This window comes from Hemitrygon akajei, chromosome 21 (genome assembly GCF_048418815.1).
Source record: "Hemitrygon akajei chromosome 21, sHemAka1.3, whole genome shotgun sequence".
Taxonomy (NCBI): Eukaryota; Metazoa; Chordata; class Chondrichthyes; order Myliobatiformes; family Dasyatidae; genus Hemitrygon; species Hemitrygon akajei.
The window spans coordinates 66,024,668-66,047,426 of NC_133144.1; the positions used below are offsets into that span (position 1 = coordinate 66,024,668).

A 22,759-nucleotide genomic window follows, 5' to 3' on the forward strand; every position below is an offset into this window, starting at 1 on the left:
GGGTTTCCTCTGGGTGCTCCAGTTTCCTCCCACAGTTCAAACACCTGTGGGCTGGTCAGGGTTAGCAAATCATCACAATGCTATGTTGATACCAGAGGCACTTTCAAACTCTTCTGAGCACATCCTTAGACTGTGGCTGTTGGTGCAAATGACATACTTGGATGTTTCGATGTACTCGTGACAAATAAAGCTAAACCCTTAATCTCACATACTGAGGAGCAGTGAGAAACCTGCCTTGCTTATTGTTCATATAAATCAATTCTGTACAATGGTGCATCGAGGTAGAACAAGGGAAAACAAAGAAAAACAAAATAAATTTTATTAATTTTCATAGGCATAACAACAGTAATACAGAGAGGTTGGTAATACACAGTTAATAAACAGTATATACAAGTATAAGCTATAGATAACACAAGTGTATTAAGCCTCCCAAACTCTTGATGTGGTTAACATGATGGGAAAAAAATGCCAAAAAAAAAAACAAATTAGAAATCAAAGAAAACCTAAACTAAGCAAACCTAAACTAAACAAAGCTGGACTATTATATTACAACAGATATAGTCAATAATGTCAATAACTCCGCTCCTCAATCCAAATATTTAAGGATAATAAGAAGGATTCGGAAAAGGTCAAGTGACATCTTATGAAAATGTTGAATAAATGGTCTCCAGATTTCTTTGAATTTAACCAAAGGGTCAAAAATGACACTAATGATTTTTTTCTAAATTTAAACAAGATATATAGTGTGGGAAAACCATTGGAATGTAGTAGGAGGATTAATCTTTCCAACCCAATAACATGGATCTTCTTGCCATTAATGTAACAAATGCAATCATCAGACGAGCTGAAGAGGATAGATGACTATTCTCCACCAAGGGTAAGCCAAAAATTGCAGTAATAGGATGAGGATGTAAATCAATATTCAAAACAGTTGAAATAATATCAAAAATACCTTTCCAATATTTCTCCAAAGAATGGCAAGACCAAAACATACGAGTCAGAGGCTACTTCCAAAATGCAGGTTGAATCTTTGCTAATGTGAACCTTGGTTGGCATGGAGAAGATGGGCAGAAAGGCCTGTTTCTGCGCTGTATGACTCTGACCCTATTGCTGTCATTCGGTGCAGTGTCGTATGATGTTGGCATTCATGGTGTTTCCATGACCATGATTGTTGGTAATTTTTTTTCTACAAAAGTGGTTTGCCATTGCCTTCTGGGCAGTGTCTTTACAGGACGGGTAACCCCAGCCATTATCAATACTCAGAGATTGTCTGGCACCAGTGGTTGCATAACCAGGACTTGTGATATGCACCAGCTGCTCATATAACCATCCACCACCTACCCCCATTCTTCACTTGACCCTGATTGTGGTGGGGCGGGAGTTGCTAAGCAGGTGCTACACCTTGCCCAGTGATGACCTGCAGGCTAGCAAAGGGAAGGAGTGACTTGAGATTCCACTCAAAGACGTTGGTGTTTGTGTCGCAGCCTGGTATGGGAACATCAATGCCTTTGAATGGAAAATCCTCTAAAAGGTCGTAGATTCGGCCGAGTCAATCGTGGGTAAAACCCTCCCAACCATGAAGCACATCTGCATGGAATGCTGTCGTAGGAAAGCAGCATCCATCATCAGAGATCCTCACCACCCAGGCCATGTTCTTGCTGCTGCCATCAGATAGTTGGTTACAAGAGCCTCAGGACTCACACCACCAGGTTCAGCAACAGTTACTGTCTCTGCATTGAACATGAGAGGGGGTATGTTCAAGTGGGATGTGAGACGCAAGTTTTTTTAAAAACTGAGTGGTAGATGCCTGGAATGTGCTGCCTGGTATGGTGGTAGAGGCAAATACATTAGAGGCTTTTAAAGGATGTACGTGGATGTAAGGAAGATGGAGTGATATGTACATGGTGCAGGTAGGTGGAGTTAGTGTTTGGATGGTTTTGATTTGCTTTTTAGCTGGCTTGGCACAGCATTGTGGGCTGAATGGCCTGTTCCTGTGCTCTACTGTTTGATCTTCTGTATAACCATCAGTGTTATATCACAATCACAATTTGTGTTGGCGCGTGGCCTAGTGGGCAAGGCATCAGACTAGTAACCTGAAGGTCACTGGTTCAGCTGAGGCAGCGTGTTTGTGTCCTTGAGCAAGACACTTAACAACACATTGCTCTGCGACGTCACCGGTGCCAAGCTGCATGGGTCCTAGTGCCCTTCCCTTGGACAACATCGGTGGCATGGAGAGGGGAAGGCCTGCACCTTGGGCAACTGCCGGTCTCCCATACAACCCTGCCCAGGCCTGCACCCTGGAAACTCCAGGCGTAGATCCATGGTCTCTGGAGACTGACGGATGCCACACACATAACCATCAGGATTTTGGTCTACACTTTGGTCTACTCATCCATTGAGATGTTCCCACAACCAAAGACCTCAATTCAAGGACTTTTTACCTTGGTATTACATGTTTTCATTATTTATTACTATTTATTTATGTTTGCATTTGAATAGTATGTTGTCTTCTGCACCTTCATTGATTCTGTTATAGTTACTATTCTTTTGATTTGTTGTGCAGACAAGAAATTGAATTTTAGGGTTGTATATGGTGATATGGATGTACTTTGATAATAAAATTAACTTTGAACTTTGGTAGAGACGTATCTCCACCCTGCCACCCAACTCTGCAGTGCACTAATATAGAAGGAAGTCTTGTCACTTTTTCCCTATCCTTGCTACGTGACTCCGAACACTGGAGTTAGAATTGCTTTATTACTGTCACACACAGTGAAAAGCTTGTCCTGCCTTCCGTTCATACAGATTAATCCTTGACAACCGTGCATTGCGGTAAATAAGAGTGCAGGTAAACGGCACGCTGCAAGGCCACGACGTTATATTGCAATGTCAGGAGCCAATCTTACTGTACTGGGGGGTGGGGGACTGTTCAATGGTCATAACAGCAGGGCAGAAATTGTGCAACACACCAAAAACGTTTGAGGGAACTCGGCAGGTCAGGCAGCATCTATGGAGGTGAATAAACAGTCCATATTTCTTGCTAAGACCCTCCATCAGAAGCAGAAAGAAAGTGTAAGCAGCTGTCCGAGTCCCAGTGCAGAGCGTCCCTGTTCTCTGTGGGTTTTGGCCTGGGCTAATGAAGCTTTTGGCTCAATACAGATGCCGCTCAGCTCAGCATTTTCTGAGTCAGTCTGACTCTGAGTTGGCAAAGAGTGGGGTTCTGGTATTTGGGGCACGTGAGTGTCTAGACCCTTGGTGGGTGTGGTGGATTTTTGGGTGTCTGTTGGACTTGGTGATGCTAATGGACAGAGGAGGTGGACGTTGCTCAGGATGGGGTAGCACCTGTCTAATGGTTCCAAGTTGTTTTCCACACCCTGATGACCCGTGTCTGGGGCAGGAGGCAATCTTTGGTTATCGCAAAGTACACTGCAGATGCTGTGGTCAAATCAACACGTACAAACAAGCTGGATGAACTCAGCAGGTCGGGCAGCGTCCGTTGAAACGAGCAGTCTACGTTTCGGGCTGAGTCCTGATGAAGGGTCTCGGCCCGAAACCATAGAACACTACAGCACAGTACAGGCCCTTCAGCCCTCCATGTTGTGCTGACCCATATAATCCTTAATAAAGCAACACGAGTGAATCTGTAGGTGCTGGAAATAAATAAAAAAACACGAAATGTTTTTTATTAATCCTTAATAAAAAAAAAGTACTAAACCCACACTACCCCATAACCCTCCATTTTTCTTTCATCCATGTGTCTATCCAAGAGGCTCTTAAATACCCCTAATGTTTTAGCCTTCACCATCATCCTGGCAAGTCATTCCAGGCACTCACAACCCTCTGTATGTAAGAAAAAAACAAACAAACAAACATACTTACCCCTGATGTCTCCCCTAAACTTCCCTCCCTTAATTTTGTACATATGCCCTCTGGTGTTTGCTATTGGTGCCCTGGAAAACAGGAACTGACTATCCACCCTATCTATGCCTCTCATAACCTTGTAGAAACGTTGACTGCTTGTTTCAACGGATGCTGCCCGACCTGCTGAGTTCATCCAGCTTGTTTGTACGTGTTGAATCTTTGGTTATGTTGGCTACTTTACTGAGGCAGTGAGAATTGTAGACAGAATTCATGGAAGGGAGGCTGGTTACTATGATGTGCAGAGCTATGTAGTTTAATTGGTTCAACACAACAGAATGGGCCGAAGGGCTTGTGAAATCTCACTTTGTATTACAAAGTCAGAGCACAGAAAGCCCTTCGGCCCATTTTGCCCCTACCAGCTTTTTGAATTGGTTACCCAGGTCACCCTGCAACTGCAACTCCTCCCACCCCAATGAGGGTCATGCAAAGCCATATGAGCAGTGGTGGGTGACCATATGAGCAGCTGGTGCATATCAGAATCACTGACGCCAGGCAACCTCTGAAGAGTATTGATAATGGCTGGGGTCATCCGTCCAGTAAAGACACTGCCCAGAAGAAGGCAATGGTAAATCACTACTGTTGAAAAATTTGCCAAGAACAATCATGGTCACTGTGATTGGCCACATCATGCAACTTGGCTCATAATGATGATGACCCAATTAGGGTTCTATCCCAGAGCCTGCATCTTTAAATATCTTGGATTCGGTCCCCACACGACCTCTCAACAGAACTTTTAAGAAAAATTTTCATTTAAATCCAAGTGATTTATAAATATTTTAGTAGGATAGTATTGCTTTTACAGCTCGCGGTGTTCCAGAGTTGTCTGTAAGAAGTTTATACTTCCTCCCTATGATCACGTAGGTTTCCTCCCACATTCCAAAGACGTATCAGTTAGTAGGTTAATTGATCATTGTACATGGTCCTGTGATTATGCCAGTGATAAATAGGTTGGTTGCTGGGTTTTGCAACTTGTTTGGTTGGAAGGGTCTATTCTGTGCTGTATCTAAATAGAATACTGGTTCCTATTTCTGTGGGATAATATTTAAATTGAAAGGCAAATTCTGAATGGAATAAAAATATCTTGGAGATATTTACATGGTAAAGATATTCCTGAGGCAATTTTTCCAAGACATTTGGTTAATAAATGAGGTATCATAAACTATTACAGGCACAGCTCTATGTGTTGGTTTAGACCATATTTCCCTTGCCATATTATTTGGAAACTGCATTTTTTTTTATTAAAAGGAGAAATTGGGAGTGAAAATCTATCAGGTAGAGAAAATTCACCAAGCATTTATCTTGAAGAGTTTTGTTTACCGATTCATGAGGTGTGGACGTGTCTGGCAGGCCCGATATTTAACATCCTCAACAAAGTGACACAGTACTTCAGTCCTTGTGGAATTGGTTTGGTGCCTGAACATTTCAAAGGACAGTTAATAATCAACCAAGTTGCATGTTCACCCTCCATAGCTTCAGTGTACTCTCAGTGGCCACTTCATGGTCTTCTGCTTCTGTGGCCCGTCCACTTCAAGGTTTGATGTGTTGTGCATTCAGAGATGCTCTTCTGCACACCACTGTTGTAACGTGGTTATCTGAGTTGCTGTCAGCTTGAACAAGTCTGGCCATTCTCCTCTGACCTCCTCTCATTAACAAGATGTTTTTGCCCATAGAACTGGTTCTCACTCGATGTTTTTCACATCATTCTCTGTAAGCTCTAGAGACTGCTTTACATGAAAATCTCAGGAGATCAGCAGTTTCTGAGATACTCAAACCACCCCATCTGGCACCAACAATCATTCCACAGTCACAGGCACTTGGATCACATTTCTTCCCCATTCTAATATTAGGTCTGAGCAACAACTGAACCTCTTGACCATGTCTGCATGCTTTTGTGTACTGAGATGCTTCCACATGATTGGCTGATAATCTATTTGTATTAATGAGCAGGTGTACCTAATAAAGTGGCCACTGAGTGTATACTTCTCACGGCCTCCGTAAAGCTACCTGGTCGCATCATAGCTTGTTATGGCAACTGCTGTTCCATGACGGCATGGAACTGCAGAGTTGTGGACACAGCTCAGCACGCCACAGGGGCCAGCCTCCCCTCCATGAGCAATTTCACTTCCTGCTCTTAGTTCACAGCCATACAGATAGCTCCTTGTAGCTGTCAGGTGAGAAGGGGAGAGGTTCAGGGAGATGGGTGGGCTAAGTCTTTTTAAATATATCCTGAGAGTGGTAGGTGTCTGGAACATGGACGGTAGTAGAAGCAGATTTAACGGTGTAATTTAATAGGCTTTTAGATCAATGTGTGAATATGCAAGGAATAGTAGGAAGAGGATCACGTGCAGGCAGAAGGAATTTAGTTTGATTTGGCATTGTTCAGCGCTGACATAGTGGGCCGAGGCACCTGTTTCTGCACTGTCCTTCCATGATCTACTCTTCTGTCCTGTCAGATTCCTCCTTCTTCAGTCCTTTATCTTTTCCACCTATCACCTCTCAGCTTTCTAAGTCACCCCCCCCCCCCCCACTTTCCCACCTTCCCACTCACTTGGTCTCACCTATCACCTGCCCTATTCTTTTCCTCACCCCCCCCCCCCCACCTTGTTCTTGCTTCCTCCCCCTTCCTTTCCAGTTGGTCCTGTTACAAGTTCTAATGTTTTGTTCTTTGTGGACTGCAGTATTCCATTGTTTCTCCTGTAAAGACTTGCAGATTTCCAGCGATTTACATGTGTTGATACCGGTAGCCAGTGGGTGAATGGAACTTATTTGAGAGATCAAGGTACTGAGGATTTATCACTCTTAGTCCAGTGGCTGGAGATGATTTGATATCGGGAGCCTGTACTGCTGATGTGAGTTTTGTCCCAAGTTAGTGTTGAGCATTCCAGCAGCTCTGAAAAGGAATAGTTATCCTGCAACTTCCCTACAGTCAGACCTGAGCCCACTTGAGGAACATTTTATGAACTTGCATTTTAGGAGCAATTAAATGATATTAGACCCATCAACTGTTGCTGTCATAGACAAGATCTTGGCTGAATCTCTCACAGCTCCATTTTCTCATTCGAACCGTTTCTTTTAATTCCAAGCGCCCCAAACTCTACCATTCTCCATTGTGAAAGAACGGGGAATATTACAGCAAGGTACAGGCCCGCAATCTTGTGCCGACCTTTTAACCTATTCTAAGGTCACTCTAACTCTTATCAATATGTCCTCATTCAGAATGCTGCTGAGACTTTAAACTAAAATCAGGATGAGGGAGTATATCACTCCTGTCCCAGCTACTGTGCATTGGCTTCCTGTATCATTTAGAATTGATGTTAAAGTTCTCTCACTAATTTTAAGGTTCTCAATGCTCTGGGATTGGGAGTATGTGACAGAATTGCTGTCATTTTATAATCCTGCTCAAGTTATTGGGTCTTGCGCTGGTCTCTCAAATTTAAATGATCTTCCTTGAAGGATAATTGGCAGGACAGCATTTTTGTACTACACTTAAACTGTGGAACTTGATACCCAAATCTATAAAGGATTGCAGATTCAGTTGGCAGCTTTAAATGCCATTTCAAAACATCTTTATTAACCTATTTATTGAACTAACATTTTTTTCTTTTATTTTCATGTTTGCATGTTAGCCCATTGTAAAACACTTCAAACGACTTCATCTGTATGAAACATGCTCTATGAATGTTATTATTTTTCAACTGTGTGACTATCTAACTTTCGTAAATGTCCCTCGTAGACAATATTTTTTATGTGAGGGACATTTTATGCATTTTGCTCTGGATTTCCAGCATCTATAAAGTCTCTTGTGTCCTATCCGTCCCCGATGTATCTGCCGTAACCACCACTCTCGGTAGCGCGTTCCATTCCCTGTGTTATAAAACCTGCCTCAGACATCCACCCCCATACTTTGCTCCAATCACCATAAAGCTATGCCTTCTCATATTAGCAGCTTCTGCCCTGGGAAAGAGGCATTGCTGGCCATTCAGTCTGTGCCTCTTAACATCTTGTACGGCTCTATTGAGTCACTTCTCATTCTTCTGTTTAAAGAGAAAAGCTCTAGCTCCCTCAACCTATTCACATAAAGCATCCAGACAGTCTAATCCAGACAGCTTCCTGGTAAATCTCCTCTGCGCCCACTGAAACTTTCACATCCTTCCTACAATGAAGAGACCAGAACTGAACACAATATTCCAAGTGTTAGGGTTTTATAAAGCTGCAACATTACCTGGTGACTCTTAAATGCAACCCTTAACTCACGAAGGCCAACATGCAATACTTCTTGTGCCCTTAACTCCTGGTGGAGTTGTCGGGGTGCTGTTTTTGCAGTGTGCCTTGGGCATCTGAAACCTGGCGGAGCCCATCCCTCTTCAGGTTTGATCACAGCCGACTTCCTCCAACTAGGTGGCTCGCCTTGGTCGTGAACACGTGGCCATTATAGTTCATCTGAGAACCTTTCTGCCCCGGCCGGTGACTTCATCATGGAAGTCATTCACCCAGTGGTGCCGTGTTAACACCACCCCTTCACGTGGTTTAGCCCGCCAGCTGAAGCGGTTTACCGGGGTGTGGTGCTTGGAGCCAACACGTGAGAGATTTAGGAGATGGATGAGGACCGGTGATGCCTGTCCACCCTGTCTGGTAGGGAGCAGCATGCCAGACATCAAAGTACTACCTCTATCCAGAGCAATACACCCTTACCCAAGTGGATGAAGGAAGAGCTCAGAAGAATGAGGGGGATCTCATTGAAACCCATCGAATATTGAAAGGCCTAGATCAAGTGGATGTGGAGAGGATGTTTCTGTAATGGGACACTCTGGACCAGAGAGCACAGCCTCTGAATAGAGGGATGTCCCTTTAGAACAGAGATGAGGAGGAATTTCTTTTGCTAGGGGGTGGTGAATCTGTGGAATTCACTGCCACAGGCAGCTGTGGAGGCCAAGTGACAGTGTATTTAAAGTGGCAATTAATGGGTTCTTGATTAGTCAGGACATCAAAGGTCATGGGAAGAAGGCAGGAGAATGGCATTGAGGAAAAAAATAAATCAGCCATGATGGAATGGTGGAGCAGACTTGATGGGCCAAATGGCCTAATTCTGCTCCTATGATTTAGGCCTGAAAGAACACTTCCATGGTGGATGGAAGTGTCTTCAATTTGAATTGTTTCCTGACATGCTGAATGTTTCCAGCATTCCTGTTTTTTTTTCCACACTTCAGATTTCTGACATTTCAGTTTATATTGAAGTGTGTGTGGCTTTGTCTGGGGTGATGCTGGCCTTGAGAGTTGTTAGGCCTGCTGTCATCTGGCACTGGTGGAATATTCCATCATTCCCCTGACACTAGATGCTGACCTTGTCTGGATCACTCGTATCCAGCAAATGAATTGAACAAAATAGTAAGGAGGTTAACCCTAGCTTCCTCTCCAGTATCAAGCAATATGCAAGGAGTATGTATTTTTAAGTATCATCATGGCTCTTTTCATGGACTTGGCTGTCGACAAATGTAGTGTCATGTTTCTAGCAATGAATGCTCCATGTAAAGGGCAATGTGGGACAAAAATATTTATTTGGTAGAGGAGTGGAACACAGTGTGGTCTTCTGCTGTTGCTGCCAATTCTCCTCACAGTTTGATGTGTTGTGTGTTCAGAGATGCTCTTCCGCACACCACTGTTGTAACGTGTGGTTATTTGAGTTATAGTTGCCTCCCTCTCAGCTTGAACCAAACTGGCAATTCTCCTCAGACCTCTCATTGACGAGGCACTCCCCGCCCCCCACAGAGCTGCTGCTCACTGGACATATTTTGTTTCTCACACCATTCTCTGTGAACTTTAGAGACTGTTGTGTTCGAAAATCCCAGGAGTTCAGCAATTTCTGAGATACTTGAATCACCCTGTCTGTCTCCTATAATGCTTCCATGGTCAAAGTTATAATGTATGGATCTATTTCTTTTAGAAAATTGTTAACAATTTTACAAAATCACTTGAGCCTTTAACCACTTGTAATAGCTGAGAGATTTAGATTTTATGAAAGGAACCAGGCAACAGGTGAAAGCCTTTCTGAACACATTACAAACTTTCCCATTACTGTGACTTTAGAGATGGACTTTCTGATACAGTGAGGGACAGGCTTGTAGGTGGCATGCATAGTCAAAGCACTCAAATGAGATTACTGGTAGAAAGAGACCTAACCTTAGAATGGGCACTGACCATTGCAATATCGCTAAAGGATGCAGCAGAACTACAAAAAAGGTTAGAATGTGAAATGCACAAAATGTTCCTGAATGGTGCAGAAAAAGCCAAAAATGTTATCGCTGTGGGAAATCCTCCCAAGATGCAAATGACTGGTTCAAAGAAAAGGTCTGCAGAACGTGTCACAGACAAGGTCACGTTAAGAGTGTGCAGGACAGACAAAAAGCACACCCGAGTAGAAAGTCTCAAACACAAAGCTAAGCAAATGCATTAAGTTACTGAATGTAAAACAGAATCAGGCAGCACAGAGTCTGACAAAGGTGAACTGTCATGCCTAGAAATGCATAGTATTACTGAAGCAGGTCACAATAGATGTGTCCAGTGTAATAGTGAAAATGGAGCTGGATACAGAGTCAGCTTTGTCCATAATTCCAGAGGCTGACTACAACAACTGTTTTCTAAGATAACATTAAAGAAGACCTTGGTGATGCTAAAGATGTACACGGATGAATGTGTCTTCCAAAGGCAAATTGAAAGTGTGACTTATGGAGGCCAAACAATAATTAGAGCTTTATGTATTGAAAAGAGGAGAGCCAGAACTTTTCGGGCATGAATGGTTGAGAAAAATACAACTGGACTGGCACTCAATCAAAGCTCTGTGTGGTATCAACACAGCAGCAGCCCAAATGGTAGCACTAACCAGAGACTTGATGCTAATGAGGTGGTGTTTGAGAAGGGGATTGGTGAATTCAAAGGCATGAAGGCCAGAATTGAACTGGATGAAACAGCAACACCAAGATTCCATAAAGTACGTCCAGTGCCTTACACACTACATCCTAAAGAGAATGCTGATCTTCAGAACTTGGAGGCATCTGGAATTCTCCAAGGTTGAGAGGAGTGATTAGCCCGTCCATTGTCCTGATCAAGAACAGGAAGGCTGGAGCTATATGCATATGTGGGGATTTCAAGGTGAGCATCAGCCCAGTGCTGTGTACTGTGCAGTATCCCCTGCCACAAATAGAAGACATTTTTGCATCTTTGGCAGTCTGGGAGAGGTTTTCAAAGATTGACTTGTCACAAGCCTATCTGCCAATGAAGACTGAGGAGTCAAGCAGGAGGCTCCTCACAATCAACACTCACAAGTATTCCTCCAGTATAATCATTCATGGAAATTGAAAGCTGCACACGCACATGTGTTGGAGGAACTCTTCAGGTCATGCAGAGTCAATGGAGAGGAGTAAACAGTCAACATTTTTTCCTTGTAGTGACGGAGGATGAGAGGTGACCTGATAGAGGTGTACAAGATAATGAGAGGCATTGATCGTGTGGATAGTCAGAGGCTTTTCTCCAGAGCTGAAATGGCTAGCACGAGAGGGCACAGTTTTAAGGTGCTTGGAAGTGGGTACAGGAGAGATGTTAGGGGTAAGTTTTTTACACAGAGAGTGGTGAGTGTGTGGAAAAGGTGGAGGCGGACATGATGAGGTTTTTTTCCAGAGACTGCTGGATAGGTACGTGGAGCTTAGAAAAATAGAGGCTATGGGTAACTCCTGGTAATTTCTAAAGTAAGTACATGTTTAGCATAGCTTTGTGAGGTGAAGGGCCTGTATTGTGCTGTAGGTTTTCTATGTTTTAATCAGGAAAGTAATGAATCACGTTCTCTTCCTTCTTTCCAAACAGTGTTTCTTCAGAACACGGGGCATTGGTATGCACTCAGTGGCTACAGAGGGCAGTAATTGGAATTAAATGGATTGAATATAAGAGAAATTCTGGAGAAACCTGGGCAGGTTTTAAATTTGGAGGTGGATGCACAATAAAGTTTCTTTTCTTGGGCCTGGTCCTACAAGGAGATGGTGAGGGTGATGTGATTCTGAAATGGGAACCTTGCATGTCAAGAAATTTGCAATGGGTCACAGATTCTGTGCAGAGAAGTGTTTCCGCTGGAAAGCTTTTGCTGAATTGGTAGGGAGACAATGCAGGGTCGTTTTCTCCCCCCAGAGAGTAAATGTCAAAGACTAGAGGGCATGGTTTTAAGGTGAGAGGGAGAAAGTTCAAAGGTCCAATTTAATGTCAGAGAAATGTATACAATATACATCATGAAATGCTTTTTTTCTTCACAAACATCCATGCAAACAAAGAATGAAGGACAGATAAACGTAAGAAACCCAAAGTACTCCCCCCCCGCCCCCCCCGGCTCCCCTCTCCTGCGCGTAAGCGGCAGCGAGCAACAATCTCCCCCCCCCCCACCAGCAAAAAAAAAGCAAGAATCAGCACCACCACCGAGCAGTCAGTGTGAGCAAAGCAATAGCAAAGACAGACTTGTAGTTACCCCAAAGACTTGGCGTTTCATCCAGCCTTCGACATCCTACAGACTCTTTCTCTCCCTAATGAGGGAGAAAATGGTGTCTCTGTTTTCCCAGCGAGTGGGGAGACATAACAGACAACTCACTGGTTTACGATGTTAAAAGTCTGTTACGTCACTTTCCTTTGAGCTCTGTGCCAGAAGATCGCAAAGATCTTGGGTCTTTGGGCCCACATCAGATATCCAGACTCCCCCAACGGCACACAGATCTCCTGCCATGACACCGACCCTGGATCCGCCCATCTCCAGGGCCCCGAGATCTTAGGCTTCCGAATTTGAGCCGGAATCTCAGGCCGAACCCTTGGCGTGCCGAGCAACGGCCGGTCCTGAAACCCCGAGAACGGGTCCCGTTCCCACAAAGAACCAAAGTCAGCGTGTAACTCCAGGCCAGAGTCTTCAAAAGAACCCTGAAAGGGAAAAATAAAGATATTAAAGATGAAAATAGAGCAAGATGCAAGCAAAGGAGTCACCATTTAGCGCCATCTTAACTTCGCTCCACCTCCCCAACGGACATTTACAAAGAAAATAACATGCACCAATTGCTGGAGGAACTCAGCAGGTCAGGCAGCATCTATGGAGATGAATGAGCAGTCAGTGTTTAAAGCTGAGGCTCTTCATCAGTTCTGACTCTTTATTCCTGTCAAACTTCTCCTTTTTCAGCTCCTTACCTCAAACACCTGTCATCTCCCAGTTTCTCACTTCATCTCTCCCCCACCCACCTTCCCATTTACCTGATCTCACCTATCACCTGCCACCTCCCCTCCCCCACCTTCTTATTCTGGCTTCTTCCCCCTTCCTTTTCAGTCCTGATGAAGGGTCTCAGCCCAAAACGTTGACTGTGGATGCTGCCTGACTTAGTAAGTTCCTCCAGCGTTTTGTGTGTGTTACACTGGATTTGCAGCATCCGCAGAATCTCTTGTGTTTGTGCTCACAAGGTGATGCTCCTTTTATAAGGAGAATGGTGGGCGTCTAGAATGGGCTGTTGGGGAGGTGGCAGAAACAGATACACTATGTTACAGTTGATCCTTGAGAGGCATTTGGCCAGACTCTGGAACAGGCAGGGAATGGACCGATATGGAACAGATTTGCAGTTTAAATTGGTACTGTAATTGGTGCAGATGATCCTGTTCCTGTATTGTTCCATGCTGGAGATGAGCATTGCCCAGTAACAGGAAACTAAAATGCAGGTTGGAAGGGGTTAAGCCGCCACAGACATGACTGCAGAGCACCATGAAGCAGGCTTCTCGGTGATGGAAGTGACAGTGAACTGAAACCTGATGTACCGCTGATAAATTACTCGCGGCAGCAGTTTGCATCTGCCTGCTTCTCTCCGCAGCATCACCCATCATTCCATTCAAGCAGCTCTCTATCTTGCTGATTAAAATGGACACAGGTCAAGCCTGAGGTGAAGATGGCCAGCTTCATTTTTGCTGATAGCAGGGAGCGAAATGGGAGGGTGTGAAGGGAGTGTTAGAGATCGAACAGCAAATATACAAAACAATTGAGTCATATATATATATCTTTCAAGAGCTTTCCAATCAGACAAATTACTTTTTTTGATTGCTGAGATGAGTTGGTTAATATTTGGTCACCACAGTAGCGAAGTGGTTAGCGTGAGGCTTCGGGGGGGGGGGGGCATGACAGCGCAGTGGTTAGCACAAAACTGCACACCATAGTCCAAGTTAGGCCTCACCACTATCTTATACAACTTCAACACTGCATCCCAACTCTGAATGTAACCACATGGTTAGTATCACTGTCTCTTTATCCTTCTCACTCTGATTATGAACAGTTCCCTCATTAGTAACAGAATAACAACCACAAGACAAAAAGTTAACCATTTCTTCTGAACTTCTGGACAGTGATTGGCATCTCCTGCTATGCCTGTACTCTGATCTATGTGCCATGATTTGAAATCTAAAGAGGTTAGGACTTCATTATCTGGCGTGTAGAAGATTTGATAGAGGTATACAAAATTATGAGGCGTATAGTTAGGATAAATGTAAGTAGGCTTTTTCCACTGAGATTGGGTGAGGCTAGAATTGAGATCATGGGCTAAGGGTGAAAGGTGAAATGTTTAAGGGGAATGAGAGGGAATTTCCATGCTCAAAGGTCGTGAGTGGGGAATGAGCCGCCAGTGCAAGTGGTGCGTGAATGTTGAGTTGGGAATTTAAGATGTTATGACCTCAGCCCCCTCCTTTGTGAGAATCGCGAGAGAGAGAGAGAGAGAGAGCCTTACGGTTTGGAATGTGGGCTGGTCGCTCAACAAGACAAAAGCCTTGGACATAGCCATTGTCTTGGGAGACACCTTTGTGGAATAAGGAACTGGCCTACGTGCAGACCCTCAGGGCAAGGTGAGATGGGTGATGGGGGAAAGATTGCCTCGCCCCCCGACCCTGATGGACATCGACAACCCTGCCAGTCCAGATAAAAGGTGGGCTGCCGAGGCGGGGCCTCAGACGCACCAAGGAGACACACGAAGAAGACACGATAGTGCTTCCCGTCGGAGCGGGAAGCCATTTTGAAGGAAGCCACATGCGTTAGATTCCGGATCGGGAGTCTGTGGCTGGAACCAAAGGACAAACCGTTTTAACTAACAACAGGGATTTGCTTCGCAAAGACGACGGGCAAGTGTTCCTTCTCTCTCTATCCAACACGTGAAATGTCAGCGGTTCCCGAAACGGGGAAGCCAGCAGACTTTGAGTGACTCTTATACCCAATTGGACTCAGTATCCCCTAGACAACGATAGAGCTAATTTTTGATTGATTATTACTACACCTGTGCTTTAGATTGAGTTTTGACGATGTATATGATCTAAATGTTTTGTAGTAACCATACGTTTGTGCCCCTTTATAAATAAAAACGTTTGAAAATAGTAGCACCAGGCTTCAGCGGACCTATCTATCTTTGCTGGTAAGTCACCCGGTTACTGGGGAACGTAACAAAGAGAAGTTTGGATAAGTACATGAATGGGGAGGGATATGGAAGTCTGTATAGTTCATTGATTGATGGGACTAGGCAGAGTAATAGTTTGGCGTGGACAAGATGGAGTGAAGTGCCTGTTTCTGTGTTGTAATGCTCTATGACTCTTGACTTGACCAGGTTCCAACCTGCCATTTCTTTTCTCTGCAGGCTTTGCTTCTGTCGCAAAACAAGCTGAGAACTCTGGTCCCAAACTTCACCTTCAATCTTGGTTTTTCCGGCAAGTTCTACCATACAGGTAAGAGCAGCATTCTTATCATAAACTTTTGTATTCTCCCTTCTCACAATCGTCAGACCCTTGGTGTTGGCAGCCACTCCTACACACTCCACAACTATACAAGAAGTCCAGGTCCAACCTGCAAATCAAGGGCAAAAACTCAATTCGGATTGAGGTTAGAGACAAAACGGATGTATGTCAATTCTTGGCAGGGTTTTGCAGGCCATTACTTCCTACAAAGCAAAATCTAGCATGAATAGGCTGTGGTGCTTTGCTCCCAGATGAGCTCACTCTTTGTAAGGGAGAATAAAACTACACCTGTGCGAATTCTTGCAGTATCCAGCGGCCCTGTCTCTGTCTTAGAGGCTGACATCAGAGCATTTTTCATGTGGGTGAGTCTTCGCAAGGTGTCAGGTCCTGGTAGGGATCAGAAAACATCTGTCCAAAGACATCTTCAATGTCTCACTGCTGCAGTCAGAGGTTCCAGCTGCTTCTAAAGGGTCTTCTGGTGCTCAATAAGAGCAGGGTGAGCTGCTTCAGTGACTCTTTCCCAGTTGCACTCACATCTGCTGTGGTAAAGTGCTTTGTGAGGTTGGTCATGGCTGGAATCAACTCCTGCCTGCTGCAATTTGCCCATCACCACAATAGTTCTACAGCAGATTCAACATCACTGGCTGTCTACTCGGCCTTGGGTCACCTGGACAATAGCAAGACCTACATCAGGCTGCTGTTTATTGACCACAGCTCAGAGTTCAACCTAATCGTACCCTCAGTTCTAATCAACAAGCTCCAAAACCTGGGCCTTGGTACCTTCCTCTGCAACTAGGCCCTTGATTTCCTCACTGGGAGACCACAGTCTATGCAGATCGGAAATGACATCTTCTCCTTGCTGACAATCAGCACTGCCTCACCTCGAGGAAGCGTGCTCAGCTCACTGCTCTATGCTCTACACACACTAGTGTGTGACTAGGCATAGGTACAAACGCCATATATAAGTTTGTTGATGAGAGGGTCCAGAGGGAGGTTTACAAGGTAGATCCCAGGAATGAAAGGGTTAATGTTTGAGCAGCATTTGATGGCTCTAGAAAGGGGAGTCTCATTAAAACCGAATTAAATCAGCCAAGACCCTTCAGAGCTGGAAGGGAAGCTGGAATAGGGTAGTGGGGAGATGGGAGGGAGTGCGGGCTGGTGGTGTGAGTCCTGAGGACCTTGAAGTGGAGAATGGATAGAGATACATTTATATAGATTTTTGTGAGGCTCAGGGTGGAGGAGGAAGCAGAGCTATCACAAGTCAGCCATGGACATGGTGAATCAAGAGCCTGTGCTGTCTTCTATCAACAGGTTCTCCATTGGAAAAGTTAGCATAAGAACTGGGTGGAGAGGTGTCTCTGTCAAGGGAGGTGGAAGGTGTTTGTTCACTTTGCTTGCCTGCAAGTTACCCTTGGGCAAGGTGTAGCACCTGCTTAGTCCTTTGATCAGGGTCACATGAGGCTGTGGGAGCAGGTGGTGGATGGTCATATGATCAGCTGGTGCAGATCACAAGTCCTGGTTGCATGACCACTGATGTCAGGCAGACAATCTCTGAAGAGTATTGATAATGGCCGGGGTCACCTGTCTTGTAAAGACACTGCCCAGAAGGCAATGGCAAACTCCTTCTGTAGAAGGATTTGCCAAGAACAGTCACGGTCTTGGAAAGACAACAATTACCTGTGTCTTTTGACACAACATGTGACGAAAGAGCAAACCATAATCAAAATTGAGTGGTGTGTGGCGCTGGTGGAAGGACAGGCTGCAAGTCCTGATGAATGGTCTAGGCCCGAAATGTTGACTTCATAGGTGGTGCTTGACCTGCTGAATTTCTCCAGCAACAAAAGAATCTGCAAGCTTTTAAGATGAGTAATTTTAACACAATGTCCCTGAATTCCTGTAAATAGATTATGACGGTGCTTTGCTTGAGTAATTGTCCCTGAATGATACTTAATCTTAAATGATGAAAGTAGCAGGGGCTGGTGGTCAGCACTAAGCAGAAAGGTTGGGGACGTGTCTCTGTCTGTCTGTCTTTAATGGAGGGACACATTTGGGAGGTGGGGGACACGAGGGGAGCTATTAGAAAATTCAAGAGAACGTGGGAAAACAAGGAAGTGGGGCTAACAGCTGGTAAAATTATTTCTATCTTCATATGGCTTTTTTTCCAGCAATAAAATTGTAATCCAAAGCAGCTGGTTTTGATAATCACAAGACGTAATTTTTCCAGGGTGTGACAAGTTTGGAAGAAAAACTAGATGTTTTTGTCTTGTGGCTTGTTACTAATGAGGGAACTGTTTCAAAATCAGAATGACTTGAATAAAAAGCGTGACACTAATCTCCATGTCACTACATTCTGAGTTGGGATGTTTTATTGAAGTTGTATTAGACATTGGTGAGGCTTAATTTGGAGTATTCTGTGCAATGTCACTCTCTGGTTCACCAACCTACAGGAAAGGTATCAATAAGATTGAACAAGTACAGAGTAAACTTAAAAAGATGCTGCTGGGACTTGAGGACCTGAGTTAATAGGGAAAGGCCAAATAGGTTAGAAGTTTTTTCTGCTCTGGAACATTGGCGAATGAAGGAGATTTGATGGGAGTTATAGAAAATTATGAGGGGTACAGATAGGGTAAATGCAAGTAGGCATTTTCCATTGAGGTTGGGTGAGTCTACAACCAGAGGTCATGTGTTAAGGGTGAAAGGTGAAAATTTTAAGAGCATGTGAGGGGGAACTTCTTCACTCAGGGTGGTGTGAATGTGGAATAAGCTGTTAGCAGAAGTGCTTGCTGGATGTGGGCTTGATTTAAACATTTAAGAGATATTTGGGTAAGTACATAGATGGGAGGGCTCTGGTCCAGGTGCAGATCGATGGGACGAGACAGAGTAATAGTTCAGTACAGATTAGAGGGGCCTGTTTCTGTGCTGTAGGACTCTGACTTCATGACTCTCTTCTGTTACTGTGCTAAGATCTGCCCATCTTGGTCTTGAGTGTACTTGTCGGTTCAGTATTATTGGAACCCCATCAAGGATAAAATCGGCTATGATAAGCCTAGGCTGCACCGATTCTTTTCTCATTCCATTCACAAATGGTAGAGCTATTATCCTTGGACATGGGACTTGTAGGTTTAATGGGGTCAAGTTAAAGTGAGGACAGTTAGCTTATAAAGGACACTTGGAAAATTTTTTTAAGAAAGGTAAAAATGGAATACAAAAATAAGCCAGCCAGTAATATTAAAGAGAACACCAGAAGTTTCTTCAGATACATAAAGAGTAAAAGAAAGGCGAGAGTGGATATTGGACTACTGGAAAATGATGCTGGAGAGGCAGTAATGGGGGACAAGGAAATGGTAGATGAACTGAATAAGTATTTGTATCAGTCTTAACTGGTAAACACAAGCAGTATGATGGAAGTTTGTGTCAAGGGTCGGTCATGAGGTGTGTGAAGCTACCATAACTAGAGAGAAGGTTTTTGGGAAATTGAAAGTTCTGAAGGTAGATAGGTCAGCTGGATCAGATGGTGTTTGGCCAGGGTTCTGAAAGAGGTGGCTGAAGAGGTTGTGGAGGCGTTAGTAATGATCTTTCAAGAATCACTGGATTCTGGAAGACTGGAAAATTGTAAATGTCACGCTACTCTTCAAGAAGGGAGAGTGGCTGAAGAAAGGAAGCTGTAGGCCAGTTAGTCTGACCTCTGGTTGGAAGGATGTAGGAGTTGATTTATAAAGGTTGAGGTCTCAGGGTACTTGGAGGCACATGATGAAATAGACCATTGTCAGCTTAGTTTCCTCAAGAAAAAATCTTGCCTGACTGATCTGTTGGAATTCTTTGAAGAAATAACAAGCAGATTAGACAAAGGAGAATAGGTTGATATTGTGTACATTGATTTTCAGAAGGCCTTTGAGAAGATGCCATACATGAGGCTACTAACAAGCTACAAGCCCATGGTATTACAGGAAAGATTCTAGCATGGATAAAGCGGTGGCTGTTTGGCAGGAGGCAAAGAGTGGGAATAAAGGGAGCAATTTCTGACTGGCTGCCAGTGACTAGTGGTGTTTCACAGGGGTATTTGTTGGAATCAATTCTTTTTATGTTTTATGTCAATGATTTAGGTGATGGAATTGATGGCTTTGTTGCAAAGTTTGCAGATGATATAAAGGTAAATGGAGGGGCAGGTAGTTTTGGGGAACTAGAGAGGCTACAGAAGGATGGATAGATTAGGAGAATGGGCAAAGAAATGGCAGATGGAATAGTGTTTGGAAGTGTTTGGGCATGCATGTTGGTAGAAGAAATTAAAGAGTTGACTATTTTCTAAATGGAGAGAAAATGCAAAAAAAAAAGAGGTGCTAAAGGACTTGGGAGCCCTTGTGCAGGACACCCTAAAGGTTAATTTACAGGTTGAGTCTGTGGTGAGGAAGGCAAATGTAACGTTTACATTCATTTCAAGAGGACTAGAATATAAAAGCAAGGATGTAATGTTGAAACATTATAAAGCACTGGTGAGGCCACACGTGGAATATTGTGAGCAGGTTTGGGCCCTCAGAAAGGATGTGCTGAAACTAGAGCTGGTTCAAAGGGCGTTCACGAAACGATTCCAGGATTGAATGGCTTGTCATATGAAGAGGGCTAGAATTCAGAAGAATGAGGGGGGTGACCTTATTGAAATCTATCGAATGGAGAAATGCCTTGATAGAGTGGATGTGGAGAGGATGTTTCCTATAGTGGAGAGTCTAAGAACAGAGGACTCGGCTTCAGAGGGGTCTTCTTTTAGAACAGAGATGAGGAGGAATTTCTTCAGCCAGAGAGTGGTGAATCTGTGGATGCTGGAAATCCAGAGCAACACACACGGAATGCTTGAGGGACTCAGCAGGTCAGGCAGCGTCTGAAATACCTCAGCCTGAAATGTTGACTGTTAGTTCCCCTGTATCGAAGCTGCCTGACCAGCTGAGCTCCTCTGTAAATTGCACTTTATATTGATTGCAAAGCAGTTATTCACAGTAGCGTGGATTTATTTGGATTCTGTCTTGGGTGTGAGGTAGAGGGGGTGTGGTTCAGTTGTCTGTTCCATTGGAAGGATTGGTCATCTTGTAGTGCAAACAATTGCCATGATGTGTCACTTAAGGATTATTCAAGGAGAATTCTTGATGGGTCATGTAGAGTGGGTCCAGGGCATAGAGTATAGTTGTGCTGTAAATTCTGTGTTTGAGTATGTCAAAAACTGCTGACCTCTTGGGATTTTCATGCATAACAGTCTCTGTAGCATCTACAGAAAATGGTGTAAAAAAAACAAAAAAGAATCCAACTGAATATGCCCAAACTTTTGATTATATTGTGTATTTTTTTGCTCTCTTTGTTCCCTTTTGCACAATTTGTCTTTTGTGTGTGTGGAGGGGTTTTAATGTTTTTGTTTGAACGGGGTTGTTTGTTTCTCTTTGTTTCGTGGCTATCTGGGGAAGACGAATCTCGGTTGTATACTGCCAACCTGAGAGTGGCCTTATCTAAAGATGTCCTCAGGGAGGCGAGTACCCATGATGGGGCTCACTGAGTAAACAAACCTCTGCAGCTTTTCCCCATCCTGTACAGTGGCCTGTCCATACCAGATGATGATGCAAACAGAATTCTCTCAACTTGAATTGAGTATTCAAATGATTTTGCAGGCAGTGGGATCTGGGTACTTGTGTCCTTTTAAGACTGAAAATGCAAAGATTCAAAGCACAATAAAATTATCAAAGTATGCTTGCAATATACAGCCCTGAGATTTATCATCCCACTGTAATGAAACAAGGAAAACCGTGGAACCTGCTCAAAGGACATAAACCTCCAACACACAAGCAGCACCAACAAAAATGAGCAGATAACATGGAATGCAAAAGTCAAGCTTCATGTCATTCAAACAGTACAGAAACATTCAGTTCAGCTTGGTTCATTTCAATTCAACACAACATTGTTCCTTGATTGCAGGCTGTAAAGCCAGTCTGCCTCGGTCAAAAGCACACAAAATAGCAATAAAGGGGAGCAACCAGAAGCAGTGCATAATGTGAGCTACAGAGTCCAACCCAAAAACCACGTCAATTAAATCTAAAGTTCAAAAAGTTTGTGGAGGCATATGACATATCACAGGTTGTTGGTGTCTCATCCCCGATACTTATTTCCATAAGTGTAAATAGACCAAAACCTGGAAGGACAGCAAGTGGCTGCAACTTGGTTTGAGATGTCCCATTGAAATTTGTCACTGATATCCAAAGACTAATTTTTAACAGTAGTTTCTGCTGGAGATTGCATTTTATAAATTCTAACTCTATATGAAATGTGATCCTCCTGTTCATTGTAGTAGCATTAATTGAATCAGGCTGAGAGAGAAATTCCAGACATTTGGAGCCCCATGTTATGGAAATAGGATCTAATTTTTGTGAATATAATTCACTGGTCTTGTAAATGAGCTATGATCGTTGTAAAGCCTACTTCTTGGCATGTTTCAGTGACTTCCTTTGCATTGGTGCTAGTGCATTCTAGATTAGTTCAGGACTTAACTGGGAACTGAAGAGAGGTTTCTTCAACTAGGAAATTATTGATAATTTAACTACCAGATGTTCTTGCTGCAGAGCGTTAAGAAACAGGGAGAATGTGGATGTTACCTTTCAGCACAGAGCCACAATTTAACACACACAATGTTGGAGGAACTCAGCAGGTCAGGAAGCATCTATGGAGAGGAATAAACATTCGACATTTCAGGCTGAGGCACTTCATCAGGACAGCCCGAAGGGTCTTGGTCTGAAATGTCGACTCTTTATTCTTCTTCATAGATGCTGCCTGACTTCATCAGTTCCTCCAGCATTTTGCATGCGTTACTCTGAATTTTCAGCATCTCTTGTGCTTGGTTCTTCAGTACTGTTGGACACATTTGGCTACGGACTGTGTTGCCACTTCTGGCCTGTGCACCTATGGAAAGTTGACAGTCCCCTTACATGTATTTAAGGAGAGTTTACCTGGGCAATAGCTGTGCCATAGGCGATTCAAAGATGGAGACTGCAACTTTTAGTCTTGAATATGGACTTCCATTCCCTGCATCAGAAACACTTCC

At 43.8% G+C, this 22,759-nt stretch overlaps 1 protein-coding gene across 1 annotated transcript in view; it reads left to right on the forward strand.

Annotated features, from left to right (window-relative positions):
• Positions 1–22,759, forward strand: part of ndst2a (N-deacetylase/N-sulfotransferase (heparan glucosaminyl) 2a) — a 487,958-nt gene that overhangs the window by 392,005 nt on the left and 73,194 nt on the right. The window contains exon 7 of the mRNA XM_073025637.1: positions 15,591–15,678. Within this exon, the coding sequence (XP_072881738.1) occupies positions 15,591–15,678 (88 nt within the window). The remainder of the gene's footprint in view (positions 1–15,590; positions 15,679–22,759) is intronic.